The sequence below is a fragment of the Microchirus variegatus genome (genome assembly GCF_963457635.1).
Source record: "Microchirus variegatus genome assembly, chromosome: 14".
Classification (NCBI taxonomy): Eukaryota; Metazoa; Chordata; class Actinopteri; order Pleuronectiformes; family Soleidae; genus Microchirus; species Microchirus variegatus.
In genome coordinates this window covers 14,205,867-14,220,948 of record NC_139815.1, presented here as the reverse complement: position 1 = coordinate 14,220,948, position 15,082 = coordinate 14,205,867, and the positions used below count along the sequence as shown (strand labels likewise).

At 40.4% G+C, this 15,082-nt stretch overlaps 1 protein-coding gene across 1 annotated transcript in view; it reads right to left on the bottom strand.

Moving 5' to 3' along the window:
• hcn4 (hyperpolarization activated cyclic nucleotide-gated potassium channel 4) overlaps positions 1-15,082 on the bottom strand; it is a gene marked incomplete at both ends in the record, with an annotated part of 59,075 nt that overhangs the window by 15,278 nt on the left and 28,715 nt on the right. Inside the window, 2 exons of the mRNA XM_083900422.1 lie at positions 9,134-9,352; positions 12,977-13,138. Of these exons, the coding sequence (XP_083756548.1) occupies positions 9,134-9,352; positions 12,977-13,138 (381 nt within the window). The remainder of the gene's footprint in view (positions 1-9,133; positions 9,353-12,976; positions 13,139-15,082) is intronic.

Here is a 15,082-nt window from a genome sequence, read left to right as displayed (position 1 = left end):
CCGGGAGGCAGAAAATCGGCCTCAGTCACGTCACCCCCATTAGGTCAGCTGGTAAGGTGTTGTGCTTTAAAACCAGAGTCCTGGTTTCACAACCCACTTGCGACAAACACATTATGTCTATTATGTTATTTGTTATTATGTTACCTGTGTGGCTTAGATTTGTTTACAATACCATTTAAAAATAAAAATGACAATGAAAAGTCAATTATTAAAAAACAGCGTGTTTAAGTGTAATGTTTACTGTTTAAAAAAAAGGTCTGAGAGGCCATTTGCCCCTAGAAATATTCCATTATAAAATCTGTCTCTCCTTAAAAAAAGTTTGGACACCCCTGATATAGACACTAATGATTATTTTCTTCTTAATTTGGTTATATTTTATTTTTTTATTTTAATTTGCAGGCTTTAGCAGGCACATTGCCGTCATATAGAACATGTATCCACTGGACAGATAAATCCTCTGAGGCTGGAAGTTTGTGTAGGACTCTGTGCTGCACTGTGGAGCCAAAAATAGAACTTTTCTCGGACTTCCGGTTTTCTGATACCGTTGCCCTCACCAGCACCCTTGTGTGTTTTACAGACAAATCGGAAATTCCAGGAATTTAGCGCTTTGTGACGTCACAATGAGTGCTATAGAGTGCTGATAGGACCTCCAAGTCCCAAATATAAGGATTTAAATGATTAAAAAGTTGATTTTGCATAATATGGGACCTTTAAAAATATTAATTCAAGTGTTCTTATAAGCCTCGCATGAAGAATGTGCCAACTGTGACCTGTCAGTGTTCTATAAGAACTTCACTTTAACGTCACATTTTCTGTGTATGTAATTGATGATACTCGTGTACAACCTTGGCTTAATCACAGTAACAACCCACTCTGCCTCCTGAGATAATATTTCACAAAGACTCTTTTCTCTCTGTTTTCTTCTCACCCATTTATTTGATCCATTATTTCTAAGTACTATTTTCCTCTCTGTTCCCTCTTTTATCATGTGTGGGTTTTTCCCCGCCAGTTCTCTTCTCTCACACAGTTTTCCAAGCAAATGCAAATGTTCAACAAATAAAAACATGAATTATTAATTTCCCCAAAGAGATGTCAGAGACACTTAATTATACTTTCTAAATATTTATTTTTCTCCGTGCTTTCCCTGTTTCCTTCTCCCTAACCTTGCATTCCATGGTCAACAGGTATGAGCTATAGAATGATGCTAACAAAACTCACTGTAAGGACCAAAAATATTATAATATATATAAAAATATTAGTCAATATGTGAACTCTGGACTGGCTGTGCAAACAGTCCCTTCAGTAATTAATATGTATGAGAAGATTAGCCAATAAAAAAAGGATATGGGTTTGTTTTTTTTCCTCCTAGTGACTCTAGAGGACACCATTGGAAGGATTTTCATAAGGTCATTAACCCTTAGTGCTGGGAATAATACACAGCTCCTTATATGGACATCCTGGTGGTGTGTGTTTATACCCCCCGATCTTCTTATGTGTTGTTAAGTCAAAGTTGTGATCACATTTTTGTTGTGATATAAAGTAGCAGTAATTGTGCATACATTCTTTTTGCGAATGTGAACTCTGAACTGTGACACATTTCACAAATTCAATGCCATTTTTTAAACATTTTAAAGATTACTTCCGGGTGCATGTTTATATGGTTGGTGAAAATTGCCTCGGTTGTGCTGAAAAAAAGGATATACGACTGTATTTTTTAACATGGTAATGGAAAATGCTCTGTGTTCTAAGAGTTAATGTTCACTGCTTTAGCCAAATACTGCAAAACCAACAACACACATCAATTAGTTTAGTATGTATAAGTGAAAATCAAATCAAAAGCACTGGTATAGCATCTTGTTTTCACAGCATAAAATCTATAGTTAATATAGTCTGGCATAAATATATTAAACATATTGTGTTTAAATTATATGTGACACTTCACTGATCATTCATATATACTCAAGATTTTCTCTTTACCCTTTGCTGTTAAGGTTCAGTCATTTATTGATGAATACTTGCATGATGTAGTAAATGGGTCATGTATAGACTACTTTACACCACATCTCATTCTGAGGTAAGAAGATTTCCTTGCTCTCCAGAATTACCTTGTTCCCTAATAAAGAGCTGTAAATCTGTGTGAATGACATGAACACTCGCAAACGCAGGCGTCCATTTTTAATGCGACATTAAATAGACATTTTATTGACCTTTGTTGCACCTTGGTTTTGCAGTCAAAGAGGAGGTGGAGAACCTCGGGGGCACATCATTAGCCCTTGAATCAGCAGTAAAAGCTTTGTGGCAGACACTGGGGGGGGGGGGAAAGGGAATGTACCAGGGTTTAGATTAATGGCATCAGTCAGGTCCTGACTAATGAGAACCGCTGTTACTGTAAGGCAGAATCTGACTTAAGCTCCTCGACTTGTTGACAGCTGTGTCCTTGGGTCGATATTACAGAGAAATCATGACTTAGCTCCCACACGGCACAACACACCACGCTACTGCTGTTTGGTGGAAGAAACCTACATCGTTTACATTACATGGGTTTTTAGAGGCATTTAACCCTTAGAACACAGAGCGTTTTGGCTGTTTTTTGTCCATTAGTATGTTAAAACGTATTATGCACAATATAGTGTCTTATATCATTTTTTTCAGCACAACCTAGACTATCTTCAAAAATCGGACTGAGTTTATGCAATTTGGAAATACGGCAAAGTACGTCAGTTCAAAGTTCGTTTTTATGAACAAAGGAAAAAAATATTTTTGCCTATTTTGTGACTTCTGCACAATCATTGCTACTTTATATCACTACTAAAAATGTGAAATAAAATGTATCATAACTTTGACTCAACAACACATAAAATGAAAAAAAAAAAAGCCTGAATGTGAACTATAAACACACAGCCCCAGGATGTCCATATAAGGAGTTGTATATTATTCCCGCGCAATTTACCATGGGTGCACATGTGGCACAGATCTGTGCCATGTGAGCGCTAAGGGTTAAAAACACATGTTTCAGATGTATACATGTCTCAAAGAGGTGTACACTCTAAGAAATAAAAGTTCTAAGTAGAACCATATAAGGTTCTTCGGCTTGTCATCATAGGAGAACCCTTTTTGGTTCCAGGAAGAACTTTTTTTTATATATAAGGTTCCACCTGGAACCCTTAGTGTTACCAAGAACCCTTTAAAACATTTTATTCAGAAAAGGGGTTTTAAAGGGTTCTCTGGATCAAAAAGGTTCTTACTGGAGCCATTAGTTTTACCAAGAACCCTTGAAAAAACCTTTCTTCAGGAAAGGGTTTTTCAGAAGCAAATGATTCCAGGTAGAACCTCAGCGCTTGTAGAAAAACACTTCTGGAACCCTTATTTCTAAGAGTGTATCAATTAGGCTAACAAACCCTTCACATCAAAGTGAAAATAAACAGGAAAGACATTCTAAATTCCACGAACTGCTTGATAAATGACACATATGTTTATTGAAATTGTTTTAGAGTTTGATATCTCTTAACATGAACCTCTTGAACTTTTGATCAAGAGTCCAATTTCCTCATCTGTAGTGCAGGATAGAACAGTTATACTGGATTTACTGTTACTGTAGTGTAATCCTGAAGTGTAATCATGTACTACTATTCAGCTAATCTGTTGGGAGTCTCTTATCCCCCCACGCTGAAACCCCTGTATTCGACAGTGAGCAGTTGTGGTACACCACAATCTAAAACACTGTGAGCTGGAATCTGTCAAATTCCCCCAAGGACCCTCCTCACCAACCCCCCCTTTCCACCGCCTCTTGTCTCAGGCATGTTAAGAACCATTATCACAGGAGGAGAATTACATCTCTCCAGACTGGGGCCACAAGATGGCTGCGCATGTGACTGTGCATACAGTACAGGTTATGGTTGGCACTCCAGCTCCTTGTAAGCTGCTGCTTATCTGTCACTGCGGCCCCTCTACTGCTGTGGATATGCATACGGCACACGGCGATGGGGATGGGAACAGCAAACAAAAGAGATAATCTTGTTCATTTGTAGGTGACTTGCACTTTGGAGAAACGGGCTCGTGCTCTCACATGTGGTATTGTTCAGAGTGGGATAGAACTAAGTGATGTGCTGTTGGTTATTTGTCAGTGGTGAAATCAGAAATGCCCTGGAGGGACCTGTGTATGAGTATCTTGTTGTGGCATGCCACTCCCTAATGGATTTAGAAGAAAATGGCAGTGGGGCTCTGCAGCACCTCCTCTGTAAACCTCTAATTAACACTTGGCAATTAAACATGGCTCTTTGGGGAATGGCTAATAAGAGGCCCAAAGCTGATTATTTGAGGGTGAAAAGGCTCTAGAGATAGTTTGTTCCCCCTACTTCAATTGTCCAAACAAGTCCCTAGGGTTAGGACATAAAAACCACATGACTGGAGCATGTGACAATCCAAACAATAAAGCTTACGCCGAAGCTCCAATCTGTTTTCAGGCTGATATGGATTCAAAATAATCTATACCATCAGACACACCTGCAACACATTGATTTAAAAAAAAAAAAAGGCAGAAAACACACACGGTTTGTTATTCAGTATTACCATACTCTGCTTACACGCAGCAAAAGACCAGCCTTTGAACAGATATTATTTATTTTTAGCAAAGTGAAAATGAATCTCATCTCAGAGGAGGCCACACTTCAAACCCTGGTATTTAATGTGATTGCTGGGCTCTCTAGAACTTTGTGTAACAGTTAGCAGTCTGCCTGATTCCTATTTAAAAGAGTATTTAGGCCTGCTTGCGAGCTTCTGACAGCCGAAGCATTTATCACACTGTGCCACATTGTAATAGAATTCTATTCAGAAAAGATTATACCCAGGCTTTCTGATGATAATTTCACCATATTTGACAGCAGAGCTTCATTTTTCTCCCTCCTTAGCTCTATGCTGACTTTATACTTCTGACATTTCTTTATGGACTGGTTCTCTACTTCACAGCGCCTCAGGCACTTTCATTGATTTGTTTCACAATATAATTCAACTGTAATATGGACATCACCTCTATGTGCCAGCTGGAAAGACGGCCTGTTTTGACCACACAGCCTTCAGTACGAAGCTCTATGTTCCACTTTCCACAGCTCATTTTGTGTTATTGATGCTTTTCTGGTACAAGACCGATCTATTTTTACTTTCTTTGTGTCTGTGTCCCCACCATAACCAGATTACCTGTCTCGTGTTCAATTTCATGCAAATATAAGACAATAACCTTGAGTGTATAACATTTAGCTCCATGTCATCCAAAAGCATAGCAGTATTTTATGAGGCTAAACAGATGAGTAAATCATCATTCATGCTGCTGTATGGAAATGATGCAGCATTGTTTGTTTGTTTAGTCTTGCCAAAAGCATCTTTGGAATACCAACAAAGGCATGTTTGAATTCAGGATATAAAAGCTCCAAATCGCAAATTACAGAGAATAATTTCTTCTACTTGCCGACACGTCGTTTAGCAATGATTCAAAATGTCTAAGACCTCATAGTTCATGCTTTAGAAACCACAATATTAGATATTATGTATTTAACAACACTGATTTTGTGGGTAAAAACTTAGAGGTTGTAAATGTTGGCAGAAATATTGTGGAATATTGGTTAGGACTGAAATTGTTTTTTTGGCCACTCAAAAATAAATATTCCTATAAATGATATGTAAAAACTGTGCCATATAATGATAGTTTAACAATACTGTGTATTACAATAAACCAAAAAGGTGCAAAACAGTGAATTTCAGTGCATCATTTGAATATATAGCATGTAATAAAGATCGTAGATTTATACTGTATGTTTTCTATGAGATCACCTTTTTTTCCCTCCTGTTGTTTATAAAATTAGACCTAAAGCTTTCCAGTGTCGTCGTGCGTAATCACATGGAGACTGAGTTTAATAACACTCATTAAACGTGTTGTGACAGGAGAGCACAGATACCACAACATGCAAATGTATAACGAGAGAACAAACCTATGGTTTCAAAACTAAGTGATTCTATTTGGCATTTTAAAGCTAACAATAATGTACTTATTTGGGGCGACACAATAATAAAGACGATTTATATGGATTTAAAGAGTGTTGGAAACACTTTGGCCAGTCTTATCTTTTTTAGAATTTCTAATGCAAAAACGTTTCATTATTTTTAAACGCTTTTAAACTGAGACAAGCCTATGTCACTCAGCCAACATATACTGTATATACATAATATCATTGATGACAGGCTAGACAGTAGCTGCTGTGTTAGCGGTGTCACTGTTAGCAGACTTTTATCCAGGCTGAGTCCCTGCAGACATGAACAGCTGTCCCTGTCACGGCTTTTTTGAAAACAGCCACCTGTCTCTATCGAAATATCCAGAGGCTAAACAATGGATTGTCCACTTCTTGTGTGAGTGTGCAGATTATGGTATACATCTATAGTATGGAAAAAAAGAGTAAGATCTATGAGAAGAGTGAGATCTATGAAAAGATGAAAGACTTTGAAGGAACTAAACCCTGTTGTAACAGAGTGCAGTAGAGTACAACAGAAATCACTACTGTCTAACTATGAAAGCCTGATGAACACATAGTGACAGTGTACCCGGCACGCCGTCTTATCACTGAGGCACGTGGAAAAGATAAATGAGGGAATCCACTCTTAAAATTTAATTGCAGTCTGCAGTAATAACCTTTTTGTGGGCAGGCACCATGACAGGCTGTGGGAGCCTTATTAACTGGCTGGGGATCCTCAAGGCGCTTTAGTGGGTGATCCTGGAAACAGCAGGAAATGGCTTTGGTCGCACATGCCGACTTGTGCTGAGACAGGCCAGCTGTTCGGTCTGCTTGGCAGCAAATCTACTCTAAAGCAGAGTGCCTCTCCAATGGAGAGTGATCAGCTGGGAGCTGGTTCACTCACCTTCATTTAAAGGCCACTCAGATCAGTTGCACTGATTAAGTATTTTCTTAGGTTCTACTTTTTCGGATTTCGTTACTCACCAGCCATTAATTTATCCAATGGTGCTTTTATCCTTTTGAAGATATAGCAATATGCAGTCATTACATCAGCTTATCTGTTCCCTCTGCTCGTCTGTCTGGTTCTTTTTTTCCCTCTGCCTTGTCTAAACTCCCACTCTCTCGTTTTCATTCGGGTGGAGTCTCACGAGCCTCTGCCTCCCCTCCCTGGAGGACACGCTCTCCCCGCTTCCTCCTCCTTCTCACAAGAGAAGGTGGACAGTGTGGCAGCACAGCTAATTATCACCCATGCTGCGTCCACAGAGGGCATGGCAACATGGGCCACGTTTCGGCCCTCATGGTCTGGTTTCACAGCTTTTCCGTCTGTGAATTGAGGATATTGTTCTTCCTTGTCTGTGTGTGCATATGTTTCCCCATCAAAAACACCACACTCTTAGAAATAAAAGTGCTAAGTAGAACCATATAAGGTTCTTTGGCTTGTCCTCATAGGAGAACCCTTTTTGGCTCCAGGTAGAACCTTTTTACTTGGAACCCTTATGGAGTGTTCCACCAAGAACCCTTTTAAAACCCTTTATTCAGGAAAGGGGTTTTAAAGGGTTCTCTGGATAAAAATGGTTCTTACTGGAACCATTAGTGTTACCAAAAACCCTTTCATCGGGAAAGGGTTTTTCAGAAGCAAATGGTTCCAGGTAGAACCTCAGTCCTTGTAGAAGGACCCTTTTGGAATCCTTATTTCTAAGAGTGTAAAGGCCACATTATACTTCTCCGACTGCGTATGCGTTATCCGTCTGCGTCACCACGGAGACGCCTCGAGCATTTATACTTCTGCGTCGTGGTGACGGACACTCGCTGCAATTTCCCGCCCGATCAGTAGGGGTCGCTGCGCAAGGTTGTTGTGCTTCTGGCTACAGTGAGCAATGGCGTCCGAGAAAGAAAGAGAGAGAAAGACTGTTGTTGTTGAAAAGGTGGCCGTTTCTCACTTTTCTGTGTCACGGAACGCAGTTTTAAGATAATTTGAGGCGAGAAATTGGCCATTTAGAGTCTAAACATGTGCTGTGTGTGTTAAGATATGACGTATTTATAGTTCGGCAGCGGCGTTATCGGCGGGGATCAGCTCCGCCTCTGTCAGGACGCCCGGAGCGCACTGAGAGCCGGCACAGAGCAGCTTAGCTCGGCCTGTCCTGAGGACCAATCGCAGCTCTTGCCGTCTCCGTAGTCCCTTGACGGAGTGACGGACACTTAAAAAATATTCCGTGCACCCGGAGACGACGCAGAGGCTCTTCGACAGGTTCTGCGTCGACGCAGAGGACTCTGCGTAGCTACGCAGAGCACTTTACGCAGGAGTATAAATTGGGCTTAACAAGACGGAGATGCAGGGAGCCTACGTCCCTCTAGTGTTAATAAAAACACTCTCTGCATAGTTTGTAGTCCAAAGAAAACCTGTAAACAATGTTGTTTTTGTTAATTTATGAACCTTTACATTGTGAAGATGCTCAGCTCCTCCTCAAGGAGATAAACAGCATAGGACTCTTTTTTTTGCCTACAGCATTAATTGTGTACAGTATCAAAGTAACCTTGTTGTAGTAAGCCATTTCACAAACTTCAAACACTTTTGCAAATGTCTGAATACAAAAAAAATGTCTTATTGTGATACTTACTAGCACAAAACAAACTTAGAATATGATTATCCCACATACGCTAAAGGCCAAAAATTGACTTAAAAAAAACCCTGGTTTATGAGACTGATGGGGTACATTTTTTCAGGCTGTCCACTTGAAAACAAGTCCAGGTGAATCTGAAGTTTTTCTTTTTTCTTTATCATGTATTGGCATTTTATTCCCATAGAAATGAGTGGGATAATCTCATAATGCCACCTTTGCAAACCAGTACGCTTCTATAGGAAAACCACCTCTATAACACCGCTCAACATCTTTTTCTCTGGTTGTGGTGTATTTCTGTAGCAACGCTACAGCACCATGGGTTTAGTGCGGATGAAAACATTGCCTGAAACAATGCCATTTTTAACCGAAAACTTTCTACACGTCAAAGAGAAAGATAGACAGGCAGAACAACAGACTGAGGCCAAGTCAGGACACTACCTTACGACCACTGTCCGTCTCTTCAAAACAAATCCAGACAAAAACAGCCACCAGCAACATGTCATCTTGACTCACCTTTTCCTGATACTGCCGTCGAGACGAGTCCAGAGATTGGATTAGTGCGGTGGCGTGGCCCACAAACATGGCGTAGCAGGTAGCACCCACAATCATGCTGAGGATGGTCAACCAAACATCCGTCATGCCCACCGGTGGGTACATGCCATATCCAATACACAGCATGTGGCTCATAGCTTTGAAAAGTGCGTAGGAGTACTGCTGTCCCCATGTGTCATTCTGGATCAAACAGAGGAGACAGGGTTGGGTAGGGTGAGAACATTGGAACACTTCATTTTTGTCTGCCTCTCATGAGGGTGAGGATGTCACGTGAAAGGTCAACCAAGCACTCTGACAGCTCACACAAACACAAACATCTAATTACTTAAGACAAAACTAATGGCAGATGTTCGTTTCAGACTTCAGAGCAGCTGGCAGGGTGAAGACAAAGTCTACATTATGCAAACATTTGGAACAGGCTGACATCTGGTCAGGAGCCTGAAACAGAATCTGGAGAATGGAGAACATGGAGCGTGAGACACTAAAGGCTTGCGTGACAGTAAGTAGGTCAGCTATTTAGAAAAAAAAAATATGATTTCTCTGGGAGTTTTCTCATTTGTAGATAAATTGCTTTAGATCCCAATGGTAGTTCACGGCAAATCAATATCAACTCTCTCCTGAGGTGACATGTCCAAATTGCTTTCAAACTCATTTCCACAGCGAGATAGCAATTTTGTTAGTGCCCCTCCTGAAAAGGTAAGGAGCGATGACCCAGCAAGATAATGGGACCGCTACTGTAAAAGAGGACAAAAATAGTCTCCAGATGATTCTAATTGGGGTGAAACCAACCGTGACCGAGTCTATCAATACCAACAACCTCTTTGTCTACCAGGTAATGTGAGCAAAACATGAAGGAGCTTTCCGTCGGAGAGGTGCAGGTCCCCGAGGCTTGAATTAATTCACAAAGCTATATTTGTTATTCTGTCACACTGAGAACCAGCGTATGTAATGCAATTAATTAGACTGTGTTTACTGTGCGAAAACAAAACAAACTCCATTTTGAGGTTAATGAAAGTCTACATCCCTCACATGGGATTTTAAACTAAGTGTTTAAAGTAAGAGTGGGTTTAAGTCCTGGAGTCCCAGTCACAGAAACTCTGAGTGGAAACACCGTTACATCGGCGAAATATAACTTAGCACGTGATCCCATACTTGCAGAAGGTTGGGTTTTTCAGATTGAAATGGTAAAGGTAAAAGTAGCAATGCCATTATTGTAGAGATGACATTTCTCAGACTGATAAAAACACAGGGAAATGTCCCATGTCACGTTGCAGGACTATTCAAATCTCCCTTTCACTTCATTTATCATGCTATGTTATTTCTCAGCGTGCAAAGTGTTTTATTTCAGGCATAAAAAAAACAGTTCAGTGAAGCAATCATATCATTCAATGCAATCTTAATCCATACAAACAGCACTGAACCTTATAGCTCAGCCACAGTTTAGATTAGATTGCCTGACAACTCGATCAAAAACTGCTTTTTGTAATATGAGATAATCCTCTTACCATTTTTCTGAGCCCATATAGTCATAACATGCATTTTTCATGGAGGAAAAGGAAAACGCAGACGAAAAATAAGTTTTAGATTTAAGCCATTTGCCATATCCTTGATGCACATGTTCATATCTTAATAAAAAATCTAAATTTCTGACGGCAAAGTTCCTGGGCAGGACTACCACACTGTGTTTGTGTGTGTGTGCATGTGTGCACTGTACTCACAGCGCCTCTGCAAACAAGCTAAAATTAGCTTGGGTGTGAAACATCTTCAGAGACAGTGATTTGTAACATCTGTCTTTTCTTCTGATTAAATATAAGAGAGGTGGATTGTGTGAAACAAGTGAGCACGTCAGAGAGGCAGTGAGGCACGATGAGCCCAACACATCATACCTTGAGCGATGCAGCTACTCATGTGACATCTGTTCTGCCACAGAGAGCTGAACAATCATCGGACTGGAAGCTGCTATAATGTATAACACGCTGACTGTTACAGGAGCAGGACAAGATTATTCTGTCCAAAAAGGTCAGTATTCTGACTGTGACTTTAACTGTTCAAATTAAAAATGAGACAACAAAAAAAACAGTTGGTCACTGTTCATTTTAAGCAATTCAATTTAATGTAATTGTAATTTGTATTCAAACAGTCCATCATGATATTCACTTGAGTTGAAGTTTTTGAGACATTGAGATGTTTTGTTGTGGTATTGCCACCACTGTCGTTAGGTCTTCTTTGAGATAAAAAAGATACCATTGCATCCTTCTACTTAAATGCCCTATTTTCATGGTAGAATATCACCGTAGCATGAACATTTTAACTGTTTGTGAGTAGTGTATGCTTGAAAACGTCATCAATAAACCTATTTAATGTTGGAAATTTGAGCAGGTGCTCCTTAGAAAAAGCATAGTAAATAATGAAATGAATGATGGCTGAGTTCCATTTAGCTTCCTCAGTTTCAGGCTGCAGGCTGCTCTCTTCACGTAGCTCAGGAAAATGTGAGAGGTCATACACTTTATTTGTAAGCGCCTTTCAGACAACCAAGGTCACTTTACATAATAAAACAGACACATTTATGTTAAAGATAACAAAGATCAACACAGTAGATGGAGTTTAAAAATCCAACAGTTTAAAATGCAGAATACTGAATAAGATGGCTGAGGTAATAGTGTGTGTGTGTGTGTGGGGGGGGGGGGGGTCAACTCTGTCACAGGATGTTGATTTACCACTATTTCATAATCCAGAAAGGAGGATTTGAACTAATGCTCGATCAATACCTATTGACGGCAGCAGCATGAAACCTGGCACTAAGTCTGGTCCCTGAGGTGAAAAACACATACGTGCAACACGTAGAGTTAACATGAGGCCATCAGCGTCATCAACACCAGGTGAGATACAATCTGCTTCCGTGGGCATAAGTGCAGTCTTTTATGAGTCAGGCTTTAAAACAGAGGCTGTAATCCAGCGGCTCTTAACAATACAGCAAAATTAACACGCAGCGCGAGTGCTCACTGAGAGTCTGTCAATACGCAGCCAATATTGGATAGCAACCGTCAGGGAATCAATGCTCCATGCACAGCCCCCACATGTACTTTCCTTTTAGAATGGATGTAAAAGCCTCCGAATAAATAAAAATAATCAGTATATTCAACAAAAAAGGGGGCAAATGAAACACATTGTTTGTTTACATTAATCACCAAAGCTGAGAGATGAAATGGAAATGGAAAGCAGTTGTGACTTCACCCATGAGAATATGAACTCCTGTTTTGAAGTCTCAAGATTTGCAATTTGGCCGGAGCCATGTTGATGTTTTACAAATGGCATTTTGCATACGTCACCAGTAATTAGGCTCCCATTGGACCATACCAGCTGTCAATCGCGCTGGTGTCCACTCATATGCGCCCATTTTTCCTTTAAATAATGAATTCTAATTATGGTGCACAGAAGAGGAGTGGCCAAGCTCTTTTGAGCCTTATCGTACCTGTATTATGTCAATGAGTGACAGCAACTCAGCCTCGGTTTAACGGCAGCAGAAACCAGTATTTATTTGTGTGCACGACACAGCGATTGGTTGAATGTGAAATGGAAACATAATTTACGAAAATTGCCTTTATATTCTCTTGAAGACCTTAAACAAAGCTCATGTTCCCTCATAGACTTCCATGCAGAGTTGCCCCATGGTGGCTATTCAATATACTGTATAATTAATTCCTTGAGCTTCAATGTCAAACCTGAATACAATGTACATTCTTTATATACGGCCCTGGATAAGACATCTAATTCAAAGAAGGCAGAAGGAGGAGCAGCACTTACCACCATCTTATTTTTGGACACCCAGCAGTCGGCGGGAAAGTCCTGCAGCATGGGCACCAAGAACTGCAGGCAGCCATCCCAGTGACACAGAAGCAGCATCATACCGATCAGGTTGACTATCCTCACCATGGCACTGGCGAGGTCATAGGTCATGTGGAAGATCTGAGAAAACGAGGAGAACACGAAAAAAAAAAAACAGGAAATGGGTGAGGGAAGAATGAGTCAATATACACGCTGATGGCCAAATCCCTGAAATCTCTCTAGATTGCAAAGCACGCACGCACACACACACACACGGCCTCACATGAGATTTCCCTCAGTTCATTGACTTTTCTTTCATCATGTCATGCACATGTTTTGTGGTTTAGGAATTAGATGACGCTGTAGCATCAGTCTGTGTAAACCACAGCTTTTCACACTGTACACAGATTAGCTGGTGGATGCAGATGTTGCTTGGCCTGAGAACAGTCCACTGGGGGACGGTTGGCAGACTGGGAGCAGAGCTTTACCTTCCCTGCTGCTGAAGCTGAATCACTCTTATCATAAGCCACTCAGCCAAATACAATAATGCTACAAGAGCAGAGGTGGTAGTGCTCCTGGGGTGAGTGTTCACAAGCTGCGTTTGTTAATCCTAATGATAAATATACTCATAAGGCTCTCCAAGACTTCGGGGCTGGTGTACATTTTAATGGCTTCACCCATTCAAAGCCTCTTAATCCCAGTGAAGACCAGAGTGTATACGCTGCTAATCAGCACGCTCCTTATTAAAATCCACTTAGTGCCTTTAAGAGGGCACAACCCATTTTCACTTTTCTGCAGCAGGTGATAATGATAAGGCAGACAAAGCCAGCATCATATTCGTAATAACAAAAAGCTGAATCCAAAGTCTTTGCTGCTCAAGAACTGGACTTGGTTTATGTTTCACTTTCCAAACGAATGACTTGTGTCTATTTTCAGTGTTGTCTTTGTCTAGGACAGTATGGCTGCAGCTGCTGCACCGTGGAATCACATCAATTTAGCTCCGTCACCGGGCTGACATGAAGCCCGAGCTGTGCTCAGGAAGAGGAGGAGTGAAGCCAGGATCTCTCAGAGAGGAACGGAGAAATCCCCACCCACTCACACACTCTCTACGTCTACACAGTGATTGCATCTCTTGCCCAGTCTGTGCCTTTCCGCTCTGTCTTTAGGCTGTTGTTCAAAATGTTCGGCCTATTACTTTTACTACTTTTACAACATCTAAGCTGAATCGTTTGCCGTCTTTTCCAAAGTTCTCTCATTTCCTATACTCTACTCTTCATAGCCGAGCCCGCGTGCTCTTCAAACACCATGATAAATAAGTCATGTTATCTAATATGCAATGTTGTGTGATGTCAAATTTCCTGGTGGAGCTTTAATGGCGTTCCATAACATTGAAGTGTTAAAATCGTTCTGTGGCTAATGAATAAATCATGACCCCCACCCCTCCCATCCACCCCAATTCCCACACTGAGCCTAATATATTTTTCATGTGTGAAATGTTATTTCCAGACAGGAAGAGGAAGCGTCAGAAAACCCAGGCTGCTTTTACATATAAAAAAAATGACTAAGTCACATTATGATTTCATTGAGAACCAACCGAGACATAAAGCACAGTGTATATTTTATTAATGAGCTATTTGATAAGAAGACCCAATTACCATCAAACACTGCATTTCCCCTTAAGCTATTTGCAAAAGGAAGTTGTTTATTTTGTTGACAAATATGTTGCTTTCTGTATGTGTAATGGTGAACTATAAAAGCAGACATTTACATGAAAGGGGTGAGATTCTTTACATTATTTTTTATTTGTTTTCTATGATTCTATAGATTCTATGATTCACATACACCAACTCCCAGTTTTCCTAATGAAGTTAGATGATGATGTTATGTTGACAGAACTAAAAAGACATTAGTCAGCATTAGTGTAGCCCCTGCAGGATGTGTAGTGAACTGCATATTTTGGATTTACTTCATAACGAGGCTTCATATTTGGGTATTTTTGTGAATACTTTGTTCTTCCATCAACTCCGGTGAAGTGAAGGAAATAACGACTTTAGAGCCCAAGTCTTATTCAATGGTAAATAATGC